This window comes from Carex rostrata, chromosome 29 (genome assembly GCF_964058835.1).
Source record: "Carex rostrata chromosome 29, lpCarRost1.2, whole genome shotgun sequence".
NCBI lineage: Eukaryota > Viridiplantae > Streptophyta > Magnoliopsida > Poales > Cyperaceae > Carex > Carex rostrata.
This window is the reverse complement of record NC_135946.1, coordinates 5885545-5899909: the sequence shown is the minus strand read 5'-3', so window position 1 is coordinate 5899909 and position 14365 is coordinate 5885545. Positions and strand designations below refer to the sequence as shown.

The window sequence follows — 14365 nt, the reverse complement described above, 5'->3', positions numbered from 1 at the left end:
AATATCAATCTCAGCTGGGTACACACAAAAAAGTTTTAGTTGTAAGGATGCTATTCAAGTCTCGTAGAAACTGGAAGCACCAATTAAATAATAATACTAAAGCAAAGCTATAGATTCAATTCTACAAACTTTATTCCATTAATTTTGTTTTTGTGTTGGACTGAAGCTTTCTATTCTCATTACTTCACAGCTCTATACCAATCTGAAAAGTGGGATAAAAATTGACGCTGATCGATGCAATTTGCATGCATGGCCAACAACTGTTGCATCCTCTTTTACTTTCTCTCTCTTTTTCTTTATTCTTTATCCTAAGTAAACATATTCTCTCTCTCTTTTACTTTATTCTTTGCCAAAGTAAACAGATTCTTTGTCTTCTTTTTATGCTTTACTCAGAGGTTTGGCTAAATTGAACTGCAATTGCAGGAATTGCGCCTAGCTAAAATCTCAATCGAACGGCTGACGCCTATGTAGTCCTGAAGCCTTCTTAATTTAATCATAGAAGGGTGAGAGAATTGATCTTTGGGTGTTACGACGAAATCAATTATTGGTATCTCTGGAAACCTACTCCCTCTCAGATCTACTCTCCTGTATTTCTCCCTCTCAATCCTGCATTCCTTCTGTTGAAGATTTTGTCTCAAGTCTCAAACAAAAGGTATACAAACTATGTCTTATCTCATTGCTTTCTTCTGCTAGCGTGTTTGTGTCCGAGGTGTCCCTGTATATAATATATGCTATTATGGTATATGGTATTATACATGCAATGAAAAAGAGGGCATTTTTTACTTGTTCGATTGTTTCAGATCACATACATCTCTATAGAACAAATGAATCAGACATGATATTTTTTTCTTAAGGTGGACATCACTACTATCTTCTACCTCGTGTCACGTAACTGAGACAACAGGTGATATTGACGGCTCTGACAATCACAAACAACTCCGATTAGGTAATAATATATCCTTATATCCTGACTTTTCTTCGCTTATTTTCATTGAAGCTGTAAACTATAATTGGTGACACCGATGATAAATTAGAAGAATATACATGGTTAAAAACGCTAATAACACATATTCACAACTTTAGAGGTGTATCTAGATTCACTTTATACACACAGATATTTAAAAAGAACTGTGCATATTTTTCCAAAAAGCGTGCTACGACAGGCCATTTACGTGGTTGTAGAAAATGAACCGATTATTGATAACAAAGGATACACACACGGATATCCTTCTTAAAACTGTGTATGATTTATTGACATCGTATTCAGTTTCAGTAGAATATCAGTTTGTGATACCTTTCTCTGTTGTCTCAAGTATCAAACACAAGCTATACAAACTATGTCTCATCTCATTGCGTTCTTCTGCTAGCGTGTTTGTCTGAGGAGTCCCTATATATAAATTTATAATATATGCTATTATACATTCATGAAAAAAAGGTCATTTTTTACTTGCTCGATTGTTTCAGATCACACCTTTATAGAACAAATGAATCAGACATGATATTCTTTTCGTAAGGTGGATAACAAAAGAAATGGGAACAGGGGATTGTGCCATCGCACCGATCAGTTCAATGTTATGTCTAAATCATTTTATCCGTGTTTAAATTTCATGAGGGTTTATATTTCACATGAGGGAGGGTTTAGATTTATAGATATTGAAATCTATCTACACAGATCTAAATGTGGATCAAACGGTTTATTTGAAATTTAGAACTAAATTCTATCCGATACTAATTGAAAACCTCTGAATCCGTATGTGGGAAGAAACAATGCTGGGTTGGTATCATATTATTTTATTATAATTAATTGTTAAGCTATAATGGATAGATGTTATCTTCAGCAAAAAAGAAGACACATATGACATATCCAACTGATAAGTCAAGCAAAAGTAAACATTATTAGTTTATTACATTGTGACTTTGCATTAATATAAATATGTTATGACCCAGCTGGCCTTTCTCCCTCAAATGAGAAATCGAATGTGATTTTTCGCTCCTTTTGTAGATCGGAGACAATTAACAGAAACCCGAGTTCAATGGAGTATAACACGATTTGACGAGGAAATAACCCTATCACAAAGTTAGAAGCACAGAAAGTTGGCGATAATCGAATTACACTGTCACGTAGCTTAGACGAAAGGTGATATTGACGGCTCCGACAGTAACAAGCAACTCTGACCAGGTAACGATCAAGCCCATCTTTATAGATCATTTTTTGTTATTAATAAATAATTAGAAAAGATATTGATTACTTATTTGTTAAAAAGAAGAAGAAGATATATACCGAATCTATATATGATTCGGTATCCGCAGGGGTACTGAACCATAGATTCAGTAACTCCTTTGACTCCACTGTTATCATAAGACCACAAAAAAATCTCAGAAAGAGGGGTAACGAATTCTGCACCTAGATCGAATCATAGGTTCAGTACACTCCAACTTTTTAGTCTTTTTTTAGGTCGTTTGAAATAATATTATGATTAGATTTATCTGAAATATTTTTTGTTATATAGATATTATGTTTACTTTTTAGTATTATTGAAAATATTATGATATGTGTGTAGGGTTATCTGAATTTTTTTTAAATATCATTTTACAAAAAATAATAAACCCAAAAACCATCAATTTTGTACAATTCCAAACTACGTACCACGGATGCGGTTCTCTTTCCTAGTATGGGGGCCTCATCCCATAGATCTCCCCCCCCCCCCTCCCCGCCGCTCTTTTTCCAGATGATGTTTTTAATTTGTTTGGTTTTTGTTTTTTGTTACGTTTTAATTGTTTTGATTTTTATTATGTCTCATTTGTTTTGGTTTTTGAAAATAACAATAAAATGAGATTAATTTTTGTTTAAATGTCATTATTATTAAGTCTGAATATTGTTTTTGAAAGTTGGAATTGAATTAAAATAAGTAAATTAACTACCTTGTGCATCTCGAGCAGCTCTGTTTTGTCTTTCATGTGTATCTCAGCCGGCTTGATGTCCACTCCTCTTCTTATTTAGTAAATCAGTCACACTGGAATCCTATTATGTCGCCTTCGACCCAAAGTAACATTTTTTCATGTGGAACAAGGACAAGGCCCTCATTTTTGGCCATTCTGACTTATTGTCATACACATGTCATTCACCCCTCCATGCGTTGATCAGTGTCTGGATGTGGTAGTAGTGACTTACAAACCTGCCAGGGTCGAGTCCTCGGAGACAGCACACAGATAGTGTTGGTCCCAAAGGTACTTCGAGGGGGCTGAATAGGGTATTTTTAAACTTTTACTCTAAATTATAAGTCCTTAGTTTGTCTTAGAGTTATTCTCGACAGAAACTCAAATAACTTGCGTAAACTAAAATACAAGATAATAAAACAAATAGTAGAGTTTAGAGATATTTGACACAAGAGTTGTTTACAAAATTTGACTTCTCTGGTCAATTGTCAATTATGTCGTCTTATGGCAGAAATACCAACTCATCATCATAAAATGAAGAGCACATACTAGTGAGTTACTTGAAAGAGTTTATATAGAAGATGAGGAGTTGATGTCTAAAGGAAGAGAGTCGATCAAGAGGGAGGCGGGAGCTAAGGCCATGCTTCTTCCTCATCTTCGGTGGATGAAATGTGCATGGGTATTTCTGATGATGAGTTGGGCAGGGGTGATGAACAAGCAATCAATCACATACAATTTATGGATCGTGCCACACTCACGATCAAGCAAGTGTTTTATAGTTCATATCTTGTCCTCTTGTGTGGTGACGGGCAGGGGTGCCTCAAGTTGTCTCTTCACAATGTGCTCGCTTTTGGATTGAACAACGGCCTATCAACTTCAATATCCCTTTTGGATTGAACAAATTGATTCCCAAACAACACATCCTTATGGATTCAATCCTCAAACCCAATTTAGATCAAACTAGTGATCTAGTCTCACAATAAATCAACAAAGGAGCAAAAAGGAGATATTGAAAATCCGAATCAATCTCACAAGATCACATGACTCACCACAAGAGACAGATCAAGTGGATCTAGATCAAAACAGATCTATATCTAATAAATATCAAGAGGAGGGCCCACCTAGACAAGTGACAGCACAAGGAGGAGTGGCGAGAGCTTGGGCCCGCACTAGGTGGAACAAAGAAGAGCAGCGGAGGAGGTAGAGTCGGCTAGTCCCGCACCTAGGGAGGATCAGGCCGTGGCAAAGGTAAAACTTGCAAGCCCGAGTGGTAGGGATCGGGTCTAGTGGGGATGGCAGTGCTGGGCCCAAGGTAGCTGGGCTCGACTGGAGGCATGAGGCCGAGGCAGGGCAACTGTCGGTAGGGAGATGGTGCGTCGGCCAAGGAGGAAAGAGAAAGTAACAGTGAGGTCAAAGTGAGAGAGATAGAGAGAGAGATGATGCTCTTTTTTTATCTAGATCTAATCTTGATCAAATGAAATTGATGACATGATTAAGTTAAAGAGATGGAGGGATTTCATGTATAATTAGGCTTTCAATTATTACCGTAATGCCCTTGCTTAAAATCAAAACAAGATGAATTCATGAAAGGACAAAATAATAATCATACATGAGAGTGGTCTATTAAACAATTGGTCCATCCAACAAGCAATCAATACTTTGCTTAACTATTAACAACTCTCTCCCTCTCATTTAATTGACCAAGTCAACATTTGTTCCTCCTCGTCTGGTCAAACATGTTTGACCATGGTCAAACTTCACTATTTTCACTATCTTGGTCATATCTTTTGAATCATATGTCCAAATTATGCATACCACATATCCACGCGCTCGTCTCTCAATCCTCTGTAACATGGTACAATCTAATTTCACAAAATCACAGGATTGATCAACTCCATAATATATTTAATCTAATTAAACATATTTTCTCATTCAATTGAATCATCCTTTGTACATACTTGTGTACTAAATTGATTCAACTAATCCTCACATGATTAAATCTTCTTGTGAACAAAGCTTGTGTATTAAATAGATTTAATCAATGATCTTTTTGTTGGATAATGGTCTAGGCTGGCAGGTACATTTCAAAAATTTCACTAAAGATCTAGACATGATCTTACCGTAAACAAGCAATCAATCACATGCAGTCCATGGATCATGTCACACACATAATCTAACAGAGTGTTGTAAGTCATATCTCTCAAATCAAGTGGAGCGAGATACGATTACCTGCACCTTAGTCTCCCTTGTCAAAGTTTCGAAAACATATAACCTTAAGCTTCGCACACCAAGGTGTTGATCGAGAATAAGAGGAGATCAATGCTAGTTGTTCAGATCCTCGTGCCCTTACGAATCAAAAAGATAGCTCACTACTTCAAAGCACTTTGAATAGATATTGTGTACCACATCAACATGATCTCACACGCTTCTCGACAAATCCAAATTTCCACTCGAGTCAAGGAGATAAGGAGAGAACAAGATCTAGATCAATCTTGAAAGGAGAAGGAGAGAGAGAGAGCTCGAACTCTAGCTGATTGGTTAGAGGAGGAGGCGGCGACCAGTGGGTGCCCAACCGGCAGAGAAGAGAAGGGAGTGGCGGCCTCGGCTTGATGGTGTGAGGTGTGAGGCGTGAGGCACAGCTCGACCAGTGACACGTGATCCTAAATCGTGTGGGCTGTCATGGCAAACTTCGTGTATAGGTTGGCCCTAAAAGCCACAATTGGCGAGTCCTATGCAGAGGATTGTCACATAGCTTTAAGTGTGAGGTGCTAAAAACCTCGAGCTAGTGTACTCCTTCGTTCTCTACAAGCAAACCACACTAGATGGGAAGTAAAGGCTCTATAACTAAATCTTAGAAACAAAACTATCTCCTAAAAGATAAATCAAGTGGATTTGAGTGTTGTTGAGAAGATGTTGCAATTAAAGTTCACTCAACATTGGAAGCTGGCAAGAGTTGCAAATTAATGCATTGTGAATTGTCAGGGGCTGCTAGCTTAGCAAATTTGAATTGATGATAAATCCTTATATAGTGGAGTACTTAAGATTTGCTAGATTCATTCCAATGGGAAGAAATTAACCCATGGGGGTGGATTGTACAGTTATTGTAGTTAGGGTTTATGCAAAATAATTCAAATTGTATTTGGTCATTATGTATGTTTATGCTTGTGCAGAATGGTCAATACACTTTGTTCTCACAAAATTTGCCAAGGCATTCCATACAAATGACACTCATATTGGACGGAACCAAACTGGAACATGTTGACTTGTCATTTGAATTGGTTCCACATTTGTTCCGTTCAATATGAATGCTCCAAAAATTAACAAATCTCAAATATACTTTACTTAACTACTTGATTATTACACAAATCTATATCTTTGTGAAGATCTTGTTGACTCCTCAGGTTCATCAAAAGAATCTTGAAATTGAGTACATCATGAATCTTGGTTCTTCATTATAAATCTTGAAATTAAAGCTCTAAACCTATCTTTGATTATTCATTATAAATCTTGCAATCAAGCGAACCTACAAACTCACTATTGCATACATCCAACACCAGTTACGGTGAGTGTTAGGCATCAACCACAAACACATATTTCTCGATCATAAAACATTGAACATTTCAGATGTGAGATAACGACACCACATGAACTATCAATGACATGAAACATAGAATCTATTTGATGTTATTGTATGGTCAATCCAATGCAATATAAACCCTTACATGCATCCACGAGAAATTAGACCGGAACCATTGCAATTTGATCTTATTAAATGCTAATTCTCATGCTAATCATATATGTAATTAGTGTCCATTGCTAATTACTTTGAATAGGGATATTTACATGATATTACTTTTAGTTCATTATCTCATAACTCATGGTTATCAACTTTGAATGAACATTGTAATATCAAACTCTAGTAACAAATTGAACAATTCAATCATTCTATAAACACATATCATAGATTCAATATTTGCTCTAGAAGACTAACTCTATCAATCTTCCACGTTGCCTTGAGACAAATTGTTTGACTCTTAGCCTATTGAATGTACAAAATACTGCAGCATATACAACCTCATACATAAGCCGAGAATATATATGTCATACATCATAGATTTAACTCCTAGCCTCGGCTACCTGGTAGAGGTTTTGTAGTTTAATGGCTGTGTTGTCCATTTACATCAGCCCAACTAATACTATTTATTTGTTTCCATACCTTTTGATCTCATAGATCAAGAATCAAATCAATTCCAGAGTACCCATGGATTAAGCAATTAAAGCATCAATCATAATAACAATTATTGGACTATGCATTGCTATGAATCAACACTTAGTTCAACGAGGAACTTTTATAATCCATCTAAAATATCCATCGCTTTTACCTAGCGGAATTATATTCTATATATTGGAAAAGTTCGAGTTAGCCATGATTTCCTAATCTTGAAACCTTTTCAAGTCACAGCTTTACAATTACATAAAATATCGATCCATACTACGACTTATTGCTATATATCTTATAGAAACTACAATCGATGCAAACCTGTGTATATTGATCAGTTTCTAGTACCACTAGCAAGAGAAAATACTTTTGGATCTTGGCTTAACTTCAATTTCAATATCTTGTTTCTATGTTGCAAGCATGTACCTAGTTGAGCAAGCACATTATTTGACATGATAGAATCTATTGTTTCAAAACATTAGATCCTATGGTCATCAATTAATTCCTTGTTTATCACATGCTACAAGGAATTGAGCCTTTCTTTGATGATATATACTAACAATTAGGTGAGCGTGAATCCCTTTCAAGAATTCCACCCATACTGTAAAACTCAATAACATGTCACAATATGCTTTGACAGAAACCGGTGAGTCACCTTGAATGTTAATCCTATATATTCGAATGTTTTAGGATATAAACATCCTTGCTCATTTAGAAAACTATTTTCTAATAAGATATCTATCATATGAGAGTATCTCATTTCATTTGTGTTCTAAGCAACTGGTATATATAAATGCACTAAGTTCCCACTGACTTTACCACTAGAAATGAGTTTCTCATTTTTATAAAGATTAACCTTTATCTTTATTGTTATTTCAGTAACTAGATGCATGCTTCAAATTACACAACATTCCTATCAATCAGCAAAATGTAGGAATTTTTTTAACATTTGATGCAAATGTAGGAACTATTTGCACTTCTCTCTTTGAATTTTAAAAAGCGTCATTGTTATTAATTAAATCACTAATTCTTTAATTAAATGTACACGTTTGTAGGTGTTTTTTTTAATTCTTCTATCAAAATGTACAAAATCGTATTTTATGGTATAAAATTATAAAATTTTTGACAACATATATAATGAAAAATAAAAGTTTATAGTTGAAAAATTGACAACATTAAATCTTACAAAAATTGAAAAGTAAATTTGTTTACTCGTTTTTCTTACAGTTTGTGGGTGCTACGCTGTTTCAAGGTAATCTCTTACAAGTATAATTGCACGGTAATCTGTAGTAGAGATATTGTCGTAGACCAATTCCCTCGTATAAGCTTCAAAATCATTTTCTTGGTAGCGAAACAAAGCAAAACAAGCATCACGCGTCCTAATGAAAGAAAAATAATCTGATTCAAATTTAATAATTCATAAAGAAAAACAAAGAAAAATATTTTAAAGTTAATTTTAAACTTTGTTATATATATAAAGGTTGGACATCTAAAGGTTTGGATTGACTGTTTAGACTTTGAAAATCAGAAAACCGAATCGTTTGTTCCGGGGGCTAGGAAAAAACTTTTTGAGCTTAGCCAACCTCTTTATATATATAAAAAAATGTATGCGGAACTAACAATTTGGGTCAATTCATTTTATATTTGGAAATTATTAATCATAAGCAAGAAAATTGTTTCGTTTGCAAAAACTCCTTTAACACAATTACTTAAAAGAACTAGGTAATGATGTTTATTTTGGCTCAAGTGTTCATTTTGTCATTTGCAGAGAAACTTGAAAAATTAGACAAAAGTAGAACATGGAGGTCGAAGCTCTGACCACAGCAACTTCAGCATTGAATTTGGTAGTTAAAATAGCAACAGCAGCCATAACAAATAAACTAGGTTTGCTGCTAGGGGTGCAAGATGAGCTGTTCTTCATCAAAGATGAACTTGAGATGATGCAAGCCTTCTTATGCGCTGCCTCCACACAACAAGTGAAAGGGAAGGTGGTCACTACATGGATCAAGCAAGTCCAAGAGTTGGCGTTTGATGTGGAGGATTGTCTCCAGGAGGCTTCTGTTCACCTGATGAAAAAAAGTTGCCTACCAGTCATGTGCTCAGTGAAGAACCATGAGCATATTGCATGTGAAATTCGATCACTGAAAACTAGAATTGAGGATGTGAGTAAGAGAAACAAGCGGTATGAGCTGATTAAGGACAATGATGGTCAGACATACCATGAGAGAGCTTCTTCCATGTCAATGGCCAATGTAGCTTTGCTTGTAGGTTTGGATGAACCAAAAAGAAAATTGATTGAACTTATTATGAAGGGGAATGGGGATGTGATATCACTTGTAGGAATGGGTGGTCTTGGAAAGACCACTCTTGCAAGAGAGGTCTATGGCAGCCAGGAACTAAGAGCCATGTTTGAGCATTTTGCTTGGGTCACCATCCAACATCCTTTCAACAAGGAAGAATTTATAAAAAGCCTGGCTAAGAAAATACCAGCCAATCCTGATGATAACAGGCTGTCGGATAAATTACCCAAACAAACAATAAAAGAAAAGGTAACTGAATATCTAAAAGATAAGAAGTATTTGATTGTACTAGATGACATGTCTGATGAGTCAGAATGGACTAAGATAAGTCATTTGTTACCTATGGGCAATGAGAGGCGAATCATAGTAACCACACGACTAAGGCCTCTGGCAGAATCTATATCACACAAAGGTGACATATATGTGATCAATGAACTTTCAGAAGAATATGCTTTGGATCTCTTTTACAAAGCAGTATACAAGACCCCCAATTATAATCTTGTGATTGATGATAGGGAATCACAAGATGATCTGCCTAAGGAAAGAAAGTGTAATATGAATGACGGTCCCAGTAGCACTGAGATAACGGAAGAGGATAGTAAAGTGCAGAAGCAACAAATATCCAACGATATTACTGAGGAAGAGGATACGGAAATTAAAGATGATCAGCCCAATGAAACCATGTGTAACATAAAATATGGCCCTAGTAGTACTGAGATAACCGAAAAGGAAAGTGAAGTGCCGAAGCAATGCATAACCATTACAATTACCACAGAAATGAATAGGCAGGCTAATCTAATTGTAAATAGCTGTGATCGCCTACCACTTGCCATTGTAACTATTGGAAGTTTGTTATACACCAAACCTAAAACAAGTGTTGAATGGAAGGCAATGCATGACCATCTTAGTATAGAGCTTGATAAGAACCGAGACTTAGGGGTAGTGAAGAATGTTCTTACTTCTAGTTATGATGGCATGCCATACCATCTCAAACCAAGTTTATTGTATCTAAGTGTTTTCCATAACCATAAGGAAATAAGGCGATCAAGGATAATAAGGCGTTGGATGGCGGATGGATATGTAATGGGAGATCGTAAAAGAACGGCAGAAGTGGTAGCAAAGGATTATTTTAATGAACTCATGGGTAGAAGTTTGATACAACCATCAGAAATGAGTACAATTGTCAATGAAGACATTAATAGATGTAACATTCATGACATAATGTATGAATTGATTCTTGCAAAGGCAATGGATGAGAGCAATGTGTCACTGCTTGAAGATGAACACCTCATAACCATGACAGATAAGGTGAGGCACCTTGTGATCACAGGTGGACCATGCACAGGGGACAAAGTCCTAGAAAAAGTGAACTTGTCCCACATGCGATCCTTATCCATCTTCGGAGAGGTTGGAGACTATCTGAGTTATCCTAGAATGAAGTTGGTAAGAGTGCTAGATCTAGAAGGCACTTTAAATTTGAATGATGAGGACCTGAGAAGCATAGGAAAACTTCGTCACTTAAAGTACCTAGGTCTTAGGGGTACAAAAATTACAAAACTCCCAGATTCTTTGGGGAAGCTTAGTGAACTTGAGACCCTTGATATTAGAAACACAAATGTACTGCTACTACCGGCAGGACTTACTAAGCTTCACAAGCTAAGCTATCTACGTGCAGGATTGGATGGCTATTCTCTTCAACCAACACCAATAGAACATTACGTTGACCATATACATGATATCTTTGGTAATTGGGAAGAAAAGGTCAATGATAAATGCTCACCAACTATACAAGGAATGACACGGAATATTCTTGGCATCATTAAATTTGTGTGTCTTATTCCTTTTTACCCTCTTTTAAGTTTAGAAACGTTTTTGGATTCCAGAATATACCATAATTCAAGTGGGGTGAGGGTTCCTCGAGGAATAGGTAAATTAAGGTCCCTAAATATTATTGGCGTCATTGATATTGGTGAGAGCAAGAGTTTAGCAAAGGAGATGCAAAATCTTACCAACCTACGTAAGTTAGCAGTGTGTGGTTTCACCGAGGAGAATGGGAAAACATTAGGAAAGGTGATTGATGCTCTTAAGCACTTAAGGTCATTATTCCTTGAAGCGGAAGATGATTTCGGCCTCAGGTGTTGCTTAGATTCTGTATCTTCCCCACCCAAGTATCTTCAAAGCCTAAAGTTGCACAGCCGTCTTGGTGAATTGCCTGATTGGATCAGTTCCCTTGAGAATTTGGAGAAGATACATTTCAAATACACTTCTCTAACGGGAGGAATTGAAGCCATTGGAAAGTTGCCCAACCTGAAGATTCTCCATTTGTTGGCCTATTCGACTGATAATTTGAAGGAATTATGCTTTGGCGAGGGTACATTTCCAATGATGCAGGTAATGATTCTTGAGGAACTAAGTTGGTTAACATTGGTGTCAATTGAAAAGACAGCATTGAAAAGACTCAAGCAGCTAAAGATCAGAAGATGCTGGGAAATGAAAGAGGATGGGGTGTCGGGGTTGGAATTTCTTCAACAACTCAAGGAGATGGAGGTGCTACCTTCTTATCCGCAGATAAATAACAGGTTTGTGAGAAACATGCAGGAGCAACTCTCTAATAATCCAAGAAAGCCGGTCCTCAGGGTCATTAAAGAATAAGTCAACTTGTATAATTTCTAATATGCGTTAATTTTTGATAATTTCTCAAATGGTGAGTTTGGAATTGATTAAGGGAATTGTTGTTGTTTTCTTCTTTTTATTTTTCCTAATGTATTTTATTTGCCTTTTGTTGGTGTGTAATAAATTGACCTGATAATTGTTGACTTTTTTTTGTTATTATACTGCAATCGGTGATAATTTGTCTTATGTTGCACTTTTCATGTAATAAATTCAAGTTTATTTGTAAATATCGTTGGGGTCCTTTTTTTCTGGCCTTTTGAACTAAGAAGATATATATGCTGATTTTCATGTTTGTTTATTCATGTTAATTTGCCTCTCGCCGTGATTTATATTAATATCCAATTTTAAATACATTTTATTACTTTTATCCAGGTTTTTTATTTTTATTTTAAAATACCCAAACCGCTATATCATATAGCGGACTGGGAATTTCGGAATTTTTTCAAGAAAAAAAATATTTCCAATCTTCTATATTATCTAGCGGATTGCAATGTTTTTTAACCAATTAGAATAATTATAATGTTTTAGATATATATTATTTTAGTTTATGCTTATTTTTCACTGAAGACCCTGGAAGTTTAATCACCGATAGCCCTAAATTATTTTTTATTACAAAAAAGTCCACTTGCATATATTTTAATTTATTTTGTGGTTATTTTTCATCGAAGATCCTAGAAGTTTAATCGCCGATAGCCTAAATTATTTTTTATTAGAAAGAAGTCCAATTAAAAATATTTTATTTTATTTTGTGGTTATTTTTCACTGAAGACCCTAGGAGTTTAATCGCCAATAGCCCTAAATTATTTTTTATTACAAAGAAGTCCAATTGCATATATTTTATTTTATTTTGTGTTAGTTAAGTATAATTTAGAATAGTTAAGCGTAATTTAGTATAATTACCGTAATTTAACATAATTAGCGTAATTATCATAATTAGCGTAATTTAGGGTAGTTAGTGTATTTTACCGTAATTCAACGTATTTTAGTATATTTAGCATAATTTGGTATAATTAGCGTAATTAGCGTAATATATTTTCTTTAATTAATCTGTAACTAAATTTAGATTATTTAATATTCTATCCTATTAAATTGCAGAAATTCTTATTGATCATCAACATTATTTCTTTTCAAATTATTTCTTACTAGTACACATTTGTTATTTTATGAGGAGAGCTAGAATATATAAAAGTTTAATTAAATTTTAATATACATAATTAAAAAAATTCAAATCATAAGATGGCTTAGTAGACCTGCCCGCATCCCATTGAAATTAAGCAAGAGAGATGCCTGTGCTTTTTCTAACGACCGTACTTTACAGTGGTACCTACATGGATCTTTGGATCTTTAAAATATAATGCTAATGCGACATGTCTCTTCATTGCATCTCATTTCTGCAAATCAAGCTAATGATGGTCGACACATCGATAACCCGAGGCGTCATATGGGATCTTTGTTTTTCAAAAGATGTTTGAGGAATGGACTTATCAAAAGATGGTATATATATGGTCAACAATAAATGATAAAGTTTCCGGTGGAAATTAATAAAACATTTCGTATGCCAATATTTTCTCATCCTTTTGCATTTTCTGGAAGCACCTGTGAGTCAATTTTTAGATTGATTAATTGAAAATCTCGATATTTTAGATTGATTAATTCAATAGCTAGCTCTATTTGAGATGAAGTGTATATGAAAATATTATAATACTATGTTTCCAAGAATTTGTTCTCCAATTTTATGTTAAAGGCCAATTTGATGTGTCTCCTAAAGTATCACAAAGTAATGTCATGTGATCTATATATATTCTCCAAATGTAATTAACAAATCAATACTGATAATATATTAGAAGGGCACTAAAAACTATATTATATATGGCTTTCAAATTCTACGCATATTTTTTTAGAGTAATATAAATATTTCATTTTCGTTATTTTGTTATTCATATTGGACAAGATGAATTACTGCGTTCAAATAATATAATTTATAATTTATACAACATATGTGAAATTAAAAAATAATAATAATAAAAGTAAAGTCTTTGATAACTACTAGCAAAGTAATAACGAAATTAAGTTGCACACTTTATTAAAACTAAAGCACCAAAACATTAAGGTGAAATATTAAATTTTATAATTTATAATTAATTATAACTCTCTTAACCTAATAAAGAAATTTATTAAGTTATAATTAATTATAACAGAATGCGCCATCCTAACATTAGTTAATGTCGGGAGAGGT

General features: G+C 34.7%; 1 protein-coding gene across 3 annotated transcripts; it reads left to right on the top strand.

Annotated features, from left to right (window-relative positions):
* Nucleotides 1-418: 418 nt before the first annotated feature.
* On the top strand, nt 419-12265 carry LOC144546476 (disease resistance protein PIK6-NP-like). 3 transcript variants are annotated; one of them, XM_078295028.1, is made up of 4 exons: nt 419-652; nt 855-946; nt 2003-2179; nt 8925-12265. In XM_078295028.1, the coding sequence occupies exon 4, from the start codon at nt 8956-8958 to the stop codon at nt 12106-12108; it is 3153 nt and encodes a 1050-aa protein (XP_078151154.1). In that variant the 5' UTR covers nt 419-652; nt 855-946; nt 2003-2179; nt 8925-8955; the 3' UTR covers nt 12109-12265. The 3 variants fall into 3 exon arrangements, with proteins under 3 accessions (XP_078151154.1, XP_078151156.1, XP_078151155.1); XM_078295030.1 differs by lacking the exon at nt 419-652 and having other exon boundaries at nt 733-904; nt 2138-2179; XM_078295029.1 differs by lacking the exon at nt 419-652 and having other exon boundaries at nt 733-946.
* Nucleotides 12266-14365: the final 2100 nt, after the last annotated feature.

Coding starts and splice junctions, on each gene's coding strand:
- LOC144546476 (XM_078295028.1), top strand. CDS start 8,956: ATGGAGGTCGAAGCTCTGACCACAGCAACTTCAGCATTGAATTTGGTA.